Source organism: Daphnia magna, linkage group LG8, assembly GCF_020631705.1.
Source record: "Daphnia magna isolate NIES linkage group LG8, ASM2063170v1.1, whole genome shotgun sequence".
Lineage (NCBI taxonomy): Eukaryota > Metazoa > Arthropoda > Branchiopoda > Diplostraca > Daphniidae > Daphnia > Daphnia magna.
The window spans coordinates 4,121,733-4,134,563 of NC_059189.1; the positions used below are offsets into that span (position 1 = coordinate 4,121,733).

General features: G+C 41.3%; 1 protein-coding gene across 3 annotated transcripts; it reads left to right on the forward strand.

The window, feature by feature from the left end:
* The first annotated feature begins 237 nt into the window (after positions 1-237).
* On the forward strand, positions 238-10,414 carry LOC116929014 (cardioacceleratory peptide receptor). Of its 3 annotated transcripts, none has more exons than XM_045177644.1 (10): positions 238-364; positions 541-646; positions 3,814-4,097; positions 5,598-5,733; positions 5,812-5,915; positions 6,154-6,247; positions 6,315-6,611; positions 7,092-7,226; positions 8,066-8,246; positions 8,831-10,414. In XM_045177644.1, the coding sequence occupies exons 3-10, from the start codon at positions 3,927-3,929 to the stop codon at positions 9,285-9,287; spliced, it is 1,575 nt and encodes a 524-aa protein (XP_045033579.1). In that variant the 5' UTR covers positions 238-364; positions 541-646; positions 3,814-3,926; the 3' UTR covers positions 9,288-10,414. The 3 variants fall into 3 exon arrangements, with proteins under 3 accessions (XP_045033579.1, XP_045033578.1, XP_032792060.1); XM_045177643.1 differs by having other exon boundaries at positions 328-463; XM_032936169.2 differs by having other exon boundaries at positions 328-646.
* Positions 10,415-12,831: the final 2,417 nt, after the last annotated feature.

Consider the following 12,831-nt stretch of genomic DNA (forward strand, 5'->3'; position numbering starts at 1 on the left):
TCGTTCTCATCTGGTTTAGATTCATGCATTATGATCTGTGTTTTCTCTTTCCGCCCGATGCCCCGTAGTCATTCGCGATCAAATGCGCAGTTGCATGATACCCCAAAAATGATCACAACGATCCAAACAAAATAAATAAATAAATTAATAAAACAACAATAAATCGATATCTAATTGTTTCGTCATTTGTTAGTAGCCCATCAAATGTGTGTTTTTCCATTTTTTTTCCCATAGCGGTGGCGCCCGGCCTGCGTTCAACACGCGCGTAGAGAAGGCGGTGCACATCTAGATGGAGAGAGAAGGGGGGGTTTGGTGGAGGCAAAAAGCGGGCACCGTCTCCAGTCGATCCTCAACCAGCTCTCCGGTTGGATTCTAAAACTCCTTTCTCTGTCTTTCTATTTCCCCATGTCTTAGTGTTTCTCTTTTGTTTTTTATATCTCGCTAAGAACACTCACAGTTTCGAGTGCGTGGCAACCCTGAAACATTAGGAGAATTAATCAAAAGAGATAAAAAAACAACAATTTTTTTTTAATTGTTCAGAACGTGTGGATCAGGCGGGATGAGGCCGATCGCAAAGGCGGCGTTGACATATTTGGCGGTGGAGATCTGCAGGGCCGATTCAACTGAAAAATAAAATCATTTCGAGGTGAGTTTTTATTTTCATTCCATTTTCACGTTTTGTCAGAACGGACGGCCACATGCGTCTGCGATAGTGTCACGCAGCTTTTTCTGTTTCATTTTCTTCGCGCCCCGTCGCATCTGCAGAATGTGCGTCACGTTCTACCGCGTTCTCGTTCCAGTTCACGAAAATTCGATATCGAAAATGGTTTCAAATGTAAATAAGCCAGGTGTTTGCGGTAACGTCTTGTTGACACAATGTCTCTCACACTAAACAGTTTGTTCGATATCATGTCCATTCTTTCTCTTTTCTGCCTAAAATCGTTAAACAAAATCTCGTTTCTTTATCCAATTGAGCGTCAAACACTCCAATAAAACTTTCGGGATTCTATTGTTTGCCAGCGTATCGTAAAAACCTTCACTTTACAAGTAAAATAAAACAAAACTTCACGACTTTTTCACTGTCAACATCCGATCGAAAAAGGCCCTTTTTCTTTATATATATTCGACTGTCTATCAATTCGGTGCTCTATCAAAGTCTTTTGTCGTTTGCTACTGGAATAGTTTTTGTGGACGCGTGCTCCACAACCTGTTGTGTAACGTCGTTTGACACTCGCGCACGATTTGTATTCGAGCACGTCTAGAGACTAGAATTTTATGAATGACGTCACTTGTCGAAAACAGTTTTACTCGTCCCAGTTAATCAGGAAGTTTGCAATTGAGGAGAGAGGAGAGAACAGGCGAGAATGTGTTATTGGCTCATTCTTTTTTTTTTCTCGTTTTATTTCGAATTCTTGCAGAGAGAAATTGCATTTTCGGTCTGGGGTTTTTGTTTTCACTTCGCGCAGACCGTCTCGAATCTTATCAGACCCTTTGCTCTGCGGATGTAATGTCTAATAAAGCCAGGGATCCGTATATATATCTATACTAGTGGCATCCCCCATACTGTCTCGTGATACTGGATGCGGAATTCCCCAAACGGGAATTTGTGTGGGGGGAGGGAAACAAACTAGGCATGTTCCAGGATGACGACTTGTTTCCTCTTTCTGGCGAATGATTTGCCGATAATGTCGCACAAAAATTCCATGTTTATATTGCGACAATGACATCCGCACAATTGATCCCGAATTTTTTTTAAACGTTATTGAGATTCTACATTTAATTTCGTGGCAGCTGCGAAAACGGAACAACTTCAATAAATTAATGGATTTTATTTTGTGAAGCGCGAAAACCCATTTGATTTAAGATGCTCAATTTGGAAAACATCTGTTTCCACGTCAACAAATCGTTCGCCTCTAAAAAAATGGAAAAAGGGAATTCTATAGATAGATTTACATATACTGGATGCATGAAGAAGCTGAGGAGACGGATGGTTTCATAAACGGCTTGCAAAAGTTATGACGGAAATCCTCGACTTTTTCTTCCTGGTTTTTTTTTTTTCGGGCCGTCTTTTGTGTCGGATCCCGCGGGAATCATGGCGAGGTCAGATCACGTTCATGCCCTACATTTTGTAGTACACTGGGAAAGCCGATAGTCCCTTTGGGTCTCATATTTATATAGTCTGTATGGACATCTCAGACGTGGGGCCTATAGGTCTTCCACGAAACATTGGCTCGCGGGATGTTCTCACCTTAGTCAACAAAATTAAAAGGAAGGGTAGTTTTTTTTTTTTAAAGAAAATTGTCCAGGTCAACGGTCACTGAAGAGCGGCCAGGTGCCAAAGATAACGCTGGTCCCGAAAAAGGACACCCGGGAATAATAGTCTGGTTGGGCTAGGGTGTTCCATCCGTCTTTTATGCTGGCGGACAGCCTATAGTCTAGCGGACTAATAACTCTTTTTTGTTGTGTGTGTTGGAACATTGTGTCTTTCACGTAGGGCTATTTCCGTCATTAGCTTAATGATGGTGCGAAAAAATTTGAAAGGAGAACTTATTTGTTTGAAGTCATTTGTTAATGCCAAAATCAACAAGCAACTCGGCGTGAAAGAGCTCGAACTGGTTTTCATCATTTTTCAACCGATACATCACGCGCTCAATTGATTTTTGATTGTCAACATTATAGCCAGGGGCAGATGAGTCGGAACCGAAAAGCTTCGGGCCGTTGTTTGATTACCAGCGAAGCCAAAGTCACACTCGAGGGAATCACGCGTGTTTTTTCTTCTTTTAGCCGTTCGTTTTTCGTGTTAGTCGAGAAAATAATAAGGGAGCGCGGGAATTATAAGGAAAAGGGCAGTAGCGACTGGAGGAGAGAGTTCCGCCGCGAGGGTTTGATCGTGAAACACGCAAGAAATGTGGACCCGATGCACGCGTGAGTTTGGAGTCGATGGCATTTCAGAGCCGACGACGTGCCCGGAATGGACGAAAAGACTCATCTCCACCTCATTCTTTGGTTGTTTGTCTGGAAGAATATTAAAAAGAAGAATGGAACACACAACTAAAAGGAGTTGCACTCAGTTCTCTACACTTAATGTGTAATGGAATTAAAGGGGAAAACAATCTGCTGTCTTTAGATAGTCGCCCAGCTAACGATGCACCAATAAGGTCAACATTTTGGCCAATGATTTTAAAAACCGTAAAATGTGAATCGATAACCGGGTCGTCATTAAATGTGTAGCTCAATTTTCTATGGATATTAGAAAATCAGAGAAGATTCTCCACTTTCTCTTCTAATGGCCCAGGCGCCTGGAAGGGTGAAGATGATGAGGGGGGAGGGGAGTCACGGATCGATTCGGTGTAAGCCACGTCCTGGCCGCCAATCAGTTCGACCTTATTCCGGACTTTCTTTTTATGCCTTGTAAACTTGCAGCGAAAGTCGATAGTGTTCCCTACTCAAAGTTTATACACACACACACACACCTCGTATAAAGATTTGTTTTTCCCCAGCTTGAAATCAATTTAAAAGTTACAACTTTAAAAAAAAAAATGAGATTTTTCATCGGATGCACGACTCGGGGTCGTCATCGACTTCCTACTCACGCGATAATTTGTCACTGGAATAACTTGATTGCCATCGAATCTAAGCACGACCGTCTTGTTTGTTTAGCATGGGAATTTATTCTTAGTAGGACATCATTCTTATGTTACTGTCAGGGAATTTCTCCTTCTGGACAAACAGTCTTCCTAAAATGTACTTTTGTCTGGACAAATATTGTCCCTCTGATTCTAATGGAGTTGTACTCTTTCTTGGTTTAAACAGATGATACACTAAGCGGAAATCCATTCAACCGGAGGAGGGAAACGAGCTGCTTGAAAACGCGATTTTCTTTGACTTGATTATTATCGAAAGGATTGATTTTTTGGGGGGCGGGCATGGAAAGTTCACTTACGGGCATCATCAATGTGACGGACACTGAAAATGATGACGACGGATGCCTGGAAAGGACGTGGTTCAATAGCGACCAATCGGCCGGTGAACTGAATTTGTGTCCCAGTGCCACCAATTCCAGCGAAGATGATTTCAACACTTTCTATTTCTACCAGGTAAATACACATTTCTTCTCGCCAGCCAGCTGATTGAGGCTTACGCAACCATAAGCTTAAGAAATCAAAAGACATTGGATAAAAAAAATAATCTTTTCAAAAACAAAAGAAAAAAACTTTTATCGGCTCATCTCCCACAATCCACGCCTTCGGCATAAAAATAAAAGAATCGTATATAAATATATATTCCTTGCGGTTTGCGTTGTAGTATGGGGCCGGCCCTGATCCTCGAGGGTTTGATCCTCTCTAGGGCCCATTGCGCGGAGACCGTACTTGATTGAGCTAGCAGCTCCGTTTATTCGCCACTAGTAAAACAAACAAAACGGAAAAAAAAAAAAACTTGTTGGGCTAAAGAAGACAACAAAAAAAACAAACAACATCGGACTATACAGTCGATACAAATCAGAAATGATTGGATAATCTAAAAAAGGGGGGGTCCTTTTTTTGGGGGATATATATGCTTGAAAAGATTGCGTGGATTATTGCTCCAAAAGGAAAAAAAAGAAAGAACAATTGGGTATAAATTCAACAAGCCCGTTTTGGACTATCTTGTCTGTGGCGGATGAAAGTGGACGACATCCATAAGCCCATGGCCTTCCGCACGGCCTCTGTTTTTGGATATCTGCCCATCCGTCTCAATCGAATAAAGCTCCTTCGTCGTACAGGCAAGAAACTATAGCACCGGTAATATTGTGTTGCAACTCCTAAACAAACAACATTTTCCGAGCTCTTTGTGTTTATCTTCCGGCCACCTTATAGAACGTTCACAAAAACAAAACAAAACAAAAAAATCCGAGTTTTTGTTTACACTATTTAATCGTTTGTTTGCAAAACAAAAGCGGAATGAGAGCGAAAAGAAGACATTCCGGAAGAGCGCGGTACATCAGTTGTTTTCGACACGTCCAACTAACTTGTTGAAGCGCAACTTTTCGAATTGTTGGGATGAGCTGAGATTATCCAGCATCGATGGATGCAACTCGATCTTTTCATATCGAACGTCTACGAATCAATTAGTCCACACCCCCAAAAAAAAACAAAGAAGAAATCTGGTACTTGAAAGACTCTGGAGCCAAAAACACACGAAGCTGCGGCTTGTTTGTAACGCTGGATCGATTTCGGATCGATAGCAAAGAAGAAAATAGTCGACATTGCAGCCTCGTAGCGCAAGAAAATAAAAGATGGTCGGAACGTGTCTTTTTTTTTTTTTTTGGGGGGGGGGATCCTCTGGTGACTCTTTTCTACCCGAAGAAACGATGCCCGTTCAATCAGACAAGGTCGTGCCACTCGACTAAAAATGGAAGAGGCCGTTTTGCTCTTTTTCAATTTTTTTCTTTTTGACCCGATAGGATCATAGATTATAGCGAAAGTGAGATGGAAAAGTTTTCTAACCAATAGACCCGTCACTTGAATGGAGAGGCAATCGAGATGATATCGGAATCTTTTGTGTTGCTCAATCTTCTCCCTCTTTTTTTTTTGTGTATTTGTGTATCCACTTATTAGACGGAGCAGTTGGCCTTTTTGTGGATTTTGCTGATCCTCATCGTCGTTGGCAACATGGCCGTTTTGGTCGCATTGAGCATGTCCAGCGCTCGCAAATCGCGCATGAACTATTTCATCAAACATCTCGCCATTGCCGGTACGTCCTCTATCTATTTTTTGCCGTTTTCTATATGAATTTTTTAAATTAAAATAAAATTTTTTGAACGAAATGAAGATTTAAGCGTGGGCGTTATCAGCGTCTTGACGGACATTGTTTGGAAAATCACCGTTGCCTGGCACGCTGGAAATATTGCCTGCAAAGTCATCCGCTTCTCGCAGGTATCATTTTTACCTTCCCCCGTGGGCGGTGGGGGATTTAATATCTTTAGCTGACATCGAATTTTTCCTTGTGGGCTTTGCGTGTCGTTGATTCGATTTCGTTTTTATTAAAGGGAGTTTTAAATAGGACGCGTTTGAACTTTGATTTTCAAATTAGTTTCACTTTGTTGTTAATTCAAAGCGGCTTTCATTTGTTTTACTTCATTCCTTTCGGTTTGGCGGAGAAATGCAACAAAAGGTTCTGGTCACGTATTCATCCACTTACGTCCTGGTGGCGCTGAGCATCGACCGGTACGACGCCATTTGCCATCCGATGAATTTCAGCCGCGGATGTAAGTCAATTTTTCTTTTCAAAGAATTGGGAATTTAAAAATCTTGAATTGAGACGGACAAAAACAGGGAGAAGAGCCAGGATTTTAGTGGCCGTCGCTTGGATATTGAGCGCCATCTTCTCATCGCCCATGTTGGTGCTGTACGAAGAAGGTCTGGTTCAAGGACAGGTCCAGTGCTGGATCGACTTTACAGCGCCATGGCAGTGGCAACTTTACCTGACACTAGTGGCCGTTTCTCTGCTCGTCTTGCCCGCTCTACTCATTTTCGCATGTTATATCGTCATTGTCCGCACCATCTGGGTCCAATCCGCCGCGCTCACTTCATCCATGCCGTCCGCCAATCGCAACAACAACAACACAGCCGGTAAAAAAATTGTCCCTTATTGTTCTATCGATTTCTCTTTGTACTTCCGCTCGTCTACTAAACCAAGAAAAATGTCTAACAAAAAAAAAAGGTTTTAATTCAGCCGCAATTTATTTCGGCCTTCGGAATAAATTGCGGATAGACAAGTTGCTCGGTGCTTTAAAAAAGAAAAAAAAGACGCTGGATATCGGATTTGTGTGCGGATCTGCTGACGCCTATTGTGCATCGTTGGGTCATCAACCGACGGGGGAGCCTCTTTATTTACTAGACGTCGTAAAATAATAATAGGAAATGCGAGTGTGACAGGGAAATGTCAGACCGTTAGCAACCGCCATTTTTACTTGGACGTTCTACAGTCCCATCGGGAGTGGGGGGGGATCTTTTGATGTGAATTCCGTTTACCATCAGAGACGATGATATCCTGTCATTTGAGAACGTCCCAATTGGAAAAGAAAAAATTGATGGAATTATTTTTGGCAGGTATTAATCGGACGGGCGGAAGCGCAGGAACGGCCATGCTGGACGAGGATCAGGAAAGTCGAAGGGCCAGCTCTCGTGGCATCATCCCACGCGCTAAAATCAAAACCGTCAAAATGACATTCGTTATTGTCTTTGGTGAGTCTCTTGTTTTCTAATCAAAATGAAAAATTCTTGAGTTTTCTGCTCGAATGGCATTACGAGATAGTAAAAAACCTGTCGGCCATATGCTTTCCCGTCGTCTGCCCGCACAACTGGAATCTCTCAACAAATCAAAAGTCATTTGGGATATGGGAAATATAATAAGCCATCTGCTTCTGTTCTCACAAGATCTGTCGTAACATGAATTTTTGTGATGTTCCAACAAACTGCATTGCTCTCATTAATTCCCAAACAATTCCAACAATGCGGACCTTTCTACGTGATCTCTAGTAGCTGGGAAAAAAATGGAGAAGGATAAACAATAAATCCCCTATCTTTTACAATTCTATTATGATAAAACTTTGACAAAAAAGCCGCACGAAATTTCGTAAGAAAACAATTGATATGATGGAAACCGTCCATTTTTTGTTGCTGTTGAACAACAACAACAACAAAACGAGTAGAAAGCTAAAACGGCGGAAAAGTTTATGTCACATAATTTTTGTTGTTCGTCGTATACGGTGAACGAAAGTTGTTTCTATCCCTTCTGTCAAAATGGTTACGATAGAAGATTGTCAAGATACAGGCCATTTCAGACATGAAGCTCTTCTTCTGTTTTTCTCTTTTTCGGCAGCTATTTCAGCTGTCAGATCTATAAAAATGCCAACATCTGCTCGTTTTCATGTTTACGATGCAGCTCAGAAACAACAACAAACAAACAAAATAAATGTAGTGGATTTCCTTTGCTTGAAAAAACAAAATTTTGCAACTTCTCCAAGAAAACGAAATCACATTTAATTATTATTATTTTTTCTTTTCCTCCTCACCCACCCTAGTGTTCATTCTGTGCTGGGCACCGTACATCGTCTTCGACTTGCTCCAAGTCTACGGTCACATCCCTAAATCGAAGACGATGATCGCCGTTGCTACTTTCATTCAAAGTTTGGCGCCACTCAATTCGGCCGCCAATCCGCTCATCTATTGCCTCTTTTCTACTCACCTCTGCCGCAATCTCAGGTACACATTTACGTGACAGTAACGTTTAAAACAGCCTCAAAGTTGCATAGGAAATTTGAAAAAAAAAATTTAAAGATGATCAGAAAAAAAACTAGTGGACTTTTTGATCTTGGCTCTCGTGACGCGCGTGATGACGATACTAAACCGGTGCGCGCATATATTACGTATGCCCGCACTTGCCAACTGGTCGATAAAAGGGGAATTTGCTCTCTCGTCTTATTTTTTTTCAAAGTCTCCCAGCGCAATCGGATCAGAAAAGTCTTAAATACCAGAGTGGGGAAGAGGGTCGGAAAATATTGATTGTCGATTTCGAAACGAATCATTTGCCCAGGCCTTTTTTTTATTTGATATCTATAAACCCCCTCTTTCGAAGTAGCCAAACGAGTTGGTAAGTAATGCGATTTAGCGCAGACAGCTCGATAATCTTTAATTGTAATCAAATATTTTTCAAACCCAACTTATGGAATCGAAATTTCATATCGTTTTGTTTCTTATTTCTCTCTCTCTCTCTCTCCCTTCTCTCTCGATTTGCCCTTTTTTATTTTTTTATTTGTCTACCCGCCTCGCCCTGTTGTTGAAACTAGAAAGATCCCGGCATTAGAGTGGATGGCCGTCAAACTGGAAAACGCCGTCCATTCAATCGGTCTGTGTCCCGACTGGAATTGCTGCGCTGCCGACGGCTCGGTTGACCATCCGTCGTTGCAGAACCGGACGACATCACGCGGTGGCACTGCCCACACGCGGACTAATCACCGCAATAGTCACCATAGCCGCCAGATGACGCAGAATCAGTTCCGCGGTCATTTCCATCGGCTGGCCAACAACAGCAGCTCGACGGGAACGACTGTTAACACCACCACCACCACCATCACGACGTCACAAGTCGCAAATGCGAGCGCTGTCAAAGACAGCGGTCGTCGTGACGCCAATTTGATTCGACGAGTATCGTCATCGGACGTTACGGAAGTCGTTGCTGTGCCTACTCCGGCTATCGTTAAAGAACCGCTTCCGGCCAACAGTCGCAGTAGTCAGTGGGTTTGATAAACTTGAGTAAACACAAAGAGACGCGGAGGAACTCGTCGTGGAAAAGAAAAATGTTTATCTCCTCTACAGGGTTCTGTCATCTTGTTTTACATCATCTCGCAAGTCATCAATTTCATCTCATTATCTACTGGGACACATAGAGATGCACCAAGTAATAAGCAATCACGTTCGGATGGCAGCCCCTATATGTAAACGAGAGATCCATTTGAGAGACCGACCGCCATCTAATCCAGTGAAAGAAAACGACCCCGTTGACATGCAAGTCACGGTTCGAATTCATAAAGCCAACTATAAATGTGCTCTCCGCCTATTGGATAAATAACACTATCGTATAAATATTCTTTAAACGTACATACGTAATGGCAGTTATGACAACTTTTTAAAAACAGAAAAAAAAAAATTATAATTCTTTGACATGTCAATCTTGTTTTATCCATCGTGAAACTGCAATGTCGTCATGTAAATTATTGCGTATTGTGTTTAATGAGCGTCGGCGGGCTGCAGGAAACACGTAGCGACCATCAAGAAAGAACGCCTATCAGCTGCCCTATGTTTAACACATCCGCTGTCTGGATTTTTTTTTTTTCACTCCGCATTATTTCACGCGGCCAGTCGTTGCTACCCGCCCTCCCGAAAAAAAAAAAAAGAAACGACTCACGGTCCATTTTCTTTTTTTTTTCTCTCTCTCTTTTATCTATGTGGTCTGTACAAAATAACTACCATATGATCTTTTACTGTCATCACGCTCTCGTCCTGGACCGTCTCGCCGTTAGAAGAAAAATTCTATTGGCACAAACTGGGAAGGAGGGCCGGCAGAGAAACAAGAAGGGGACAAAATAAAATAACGTAATCTATGTTAATATTCTATTCACGGCGTGCCCGCACAACACAGCACGATCGATATACAACACGATACTATAACTATATTAAATATATAAGAATTTGTGGTTTAAAATGAAAATTAACCGAAACAATCTCCCCTCTCCCTCTCAAAACTGAAAAAAAAAAAATTGAAACAATCCAAGTATTAATATATAATAATTTTCGAAAAGAAATCCATGCGATACTCTCGTTTCTATATATTCAATGAGGTTATGGGAAAATATACTATTGTTTGTTCCAGACTAATTGACTCTCGAGTTATTTCTCTTTTTAATAGACACGACTGTTTATTTTGCAATGATGATGTGCCATTTTTCATTTCGCCCTTGCTAAACGTTAAGTGAATTACAGCAGTCAAAATGGACAATAAGGGCAGTAAGGATCCCATCATCTTTAATGAATCCATTCGGTCAACATAGCAGCAGAACAACAGCGAAAAAAGACTGCCGTTTCCAAGGAACATGGAAATGCATCGAGAACAGCTGGTCACTAAAATCTTTGTCATCAACTTGTATAGCATAAAAATAATTTAGCAACACACAGCCATCGCCATTTAGCTGTTTCTCTTTAAAAGGCTCGTGCATTTAAGTGTTAACATTGTCAGCTGTTTGGCTCGTTGCCAACGTGATCATCGCCATGGCGAAAGAAAAAAAAAGTGCAAACAAAAGAGAGAGCGAAAAATGTTGGACTTGGAATATGCAATGGCGCTATATTTCCATTTGAACTGCGTTCCAGCATTGTGTGTGTGTGTGTGTGCTTCTACTATAACGAACTACGACCACTTTGTCTTCATTTACACGACTTGTTGAGTGCCGCTCGTCGTGCAAGATGAAACAGATCGAGACGAGAGCGCGAGTTAAACGGAAATGTGTAAAGCTTCTGCCTCACTTCCACCGGATAGTTGTTGTTTTTGCTTCAGTCTATCTCTTAAAAATATACAGCACTTTATTCTCGTAAATTTCGAGACTCTCATCACGATATTGAAAAGAAATGCCGATGGCGAACGAGTAACTTTGGAGCTGAGCTCGAGCCAACAACTATATTATGTCATATGGAATCACGACGATGGAATGAATTGACTGGGAAAGCGACTTACCATCGATAGTTGACAAGCCCTGCAAGATGAAAACGATGAATAATTGAAAGTAGAGCTGGCGCACTGCACCAGACGACATTTGTCGATTATTGACGAGCTGAATGAATTCTGAAAGATCATAGAAAAAGACTAACGTCAGTTGTGGTCGGCCATGATTTTACACAAATCAACGAGCTCAAGACGAGATTCGGCTTACATTTGGCAAGCAACACAGAATTTCTCCAAACAACCAGCCCATATAATAACTGTACTATCAGAAATAATAAAAAGACCAAGAAAGAATAAAGGCAAACAATCTTTCTAACAGCAAAAGTTTGGCCTTCCAAAATGGTTGCAACTGCTGTTCCATAGTTATTTGTTTCCCCCTTTTTCTTATGCCATACTTTCCGCCATGAATGCATGTCGTACATTACCATTTCTTTTGCTATTGTAGAGTAGCACAAGAAATCGTTCCATAAAAGACTTGCATGTTATTTTGCCCATGTTTATCTACAAAAGAACAAACGTCATCGTTGGATTACCGTGAAACTTTTGAAAAGCTCTAGAGTGTGAACACTGACGACATTCAATCAACATAATCCATGAACAGTTATTAAGAGCTTTCTCCCGCTAGAAGATTGCTACGTGAATTCGATAGGCTCACGTCACGCAAACAGGAAATGGTTATTGAAAAAAAGGGAAAAAAAACAAAACACAGTCTTTGTTGACAGAGACAAAGTGTTGTTTTTTTTCCCCCTATGGCTGGGAGAAACACTTGTGTACACGTTGAAACTAAACGGCCCACAGCGTTGCAATAGCCAAAGTTGCGTCTGCTATTGAATAAGTGAACCCAATCGTTTTTCTTTTCAGTATTTATTTTCTTTTTGGGAAGATTTTTGTGCTTTGTGCTGCTCGATCGACGTCTTTTTTCACGGTTGTCGTCAATCTTTGGAGAGAATCAATGACGTTCGCTTAAACAAAGTGGAAAAAAGTAGAAAAGCTGATTTTCCAAGTCAGCCATTTTAAAAAAGAGTGATGGTGAATTTCCTATGAGACTAGTCTTCCGTCGTCGTACCACAAGTCGACATTTTGTCTACAATTTCGCCATTAATAACTGGAGAGAAATATTTTATTTTAAACAACTTTGACTTGAGATTGATGATCAAATTGCAATTGATTTTCACAGACTCGACCAAGTTTTGCAGCAACAAAATGTTCCAGCTGGGGACACAAAGGAAATCACGTACTCAATCTCAACGAATTTAAGGTAGGTAACCGAAACGTCTATTCTGCTTGCTAAACTTTGTGGGTGGTGGAAGATCTGTCACGACGTGGACCTCTTTTACAGGTTCACTTTCATAAGAACACACGACCTGAGAGCTATATTTGTGCTCTTTGTCGGTTTCGGGCTATTCGCGGAATTGTTTTGTGTGGGTCTTGGCAGGTTTCGTTATATCTATTATTCAAATTCACGTCAGGGAGAACAACACATCTTCAAGCGATTGATTTATGGTTTTTTTCATATTATTATTCAAATGAGGCCATTGCTCAGACAACTCTTTATAGATGGCAATAGCTTTTCTT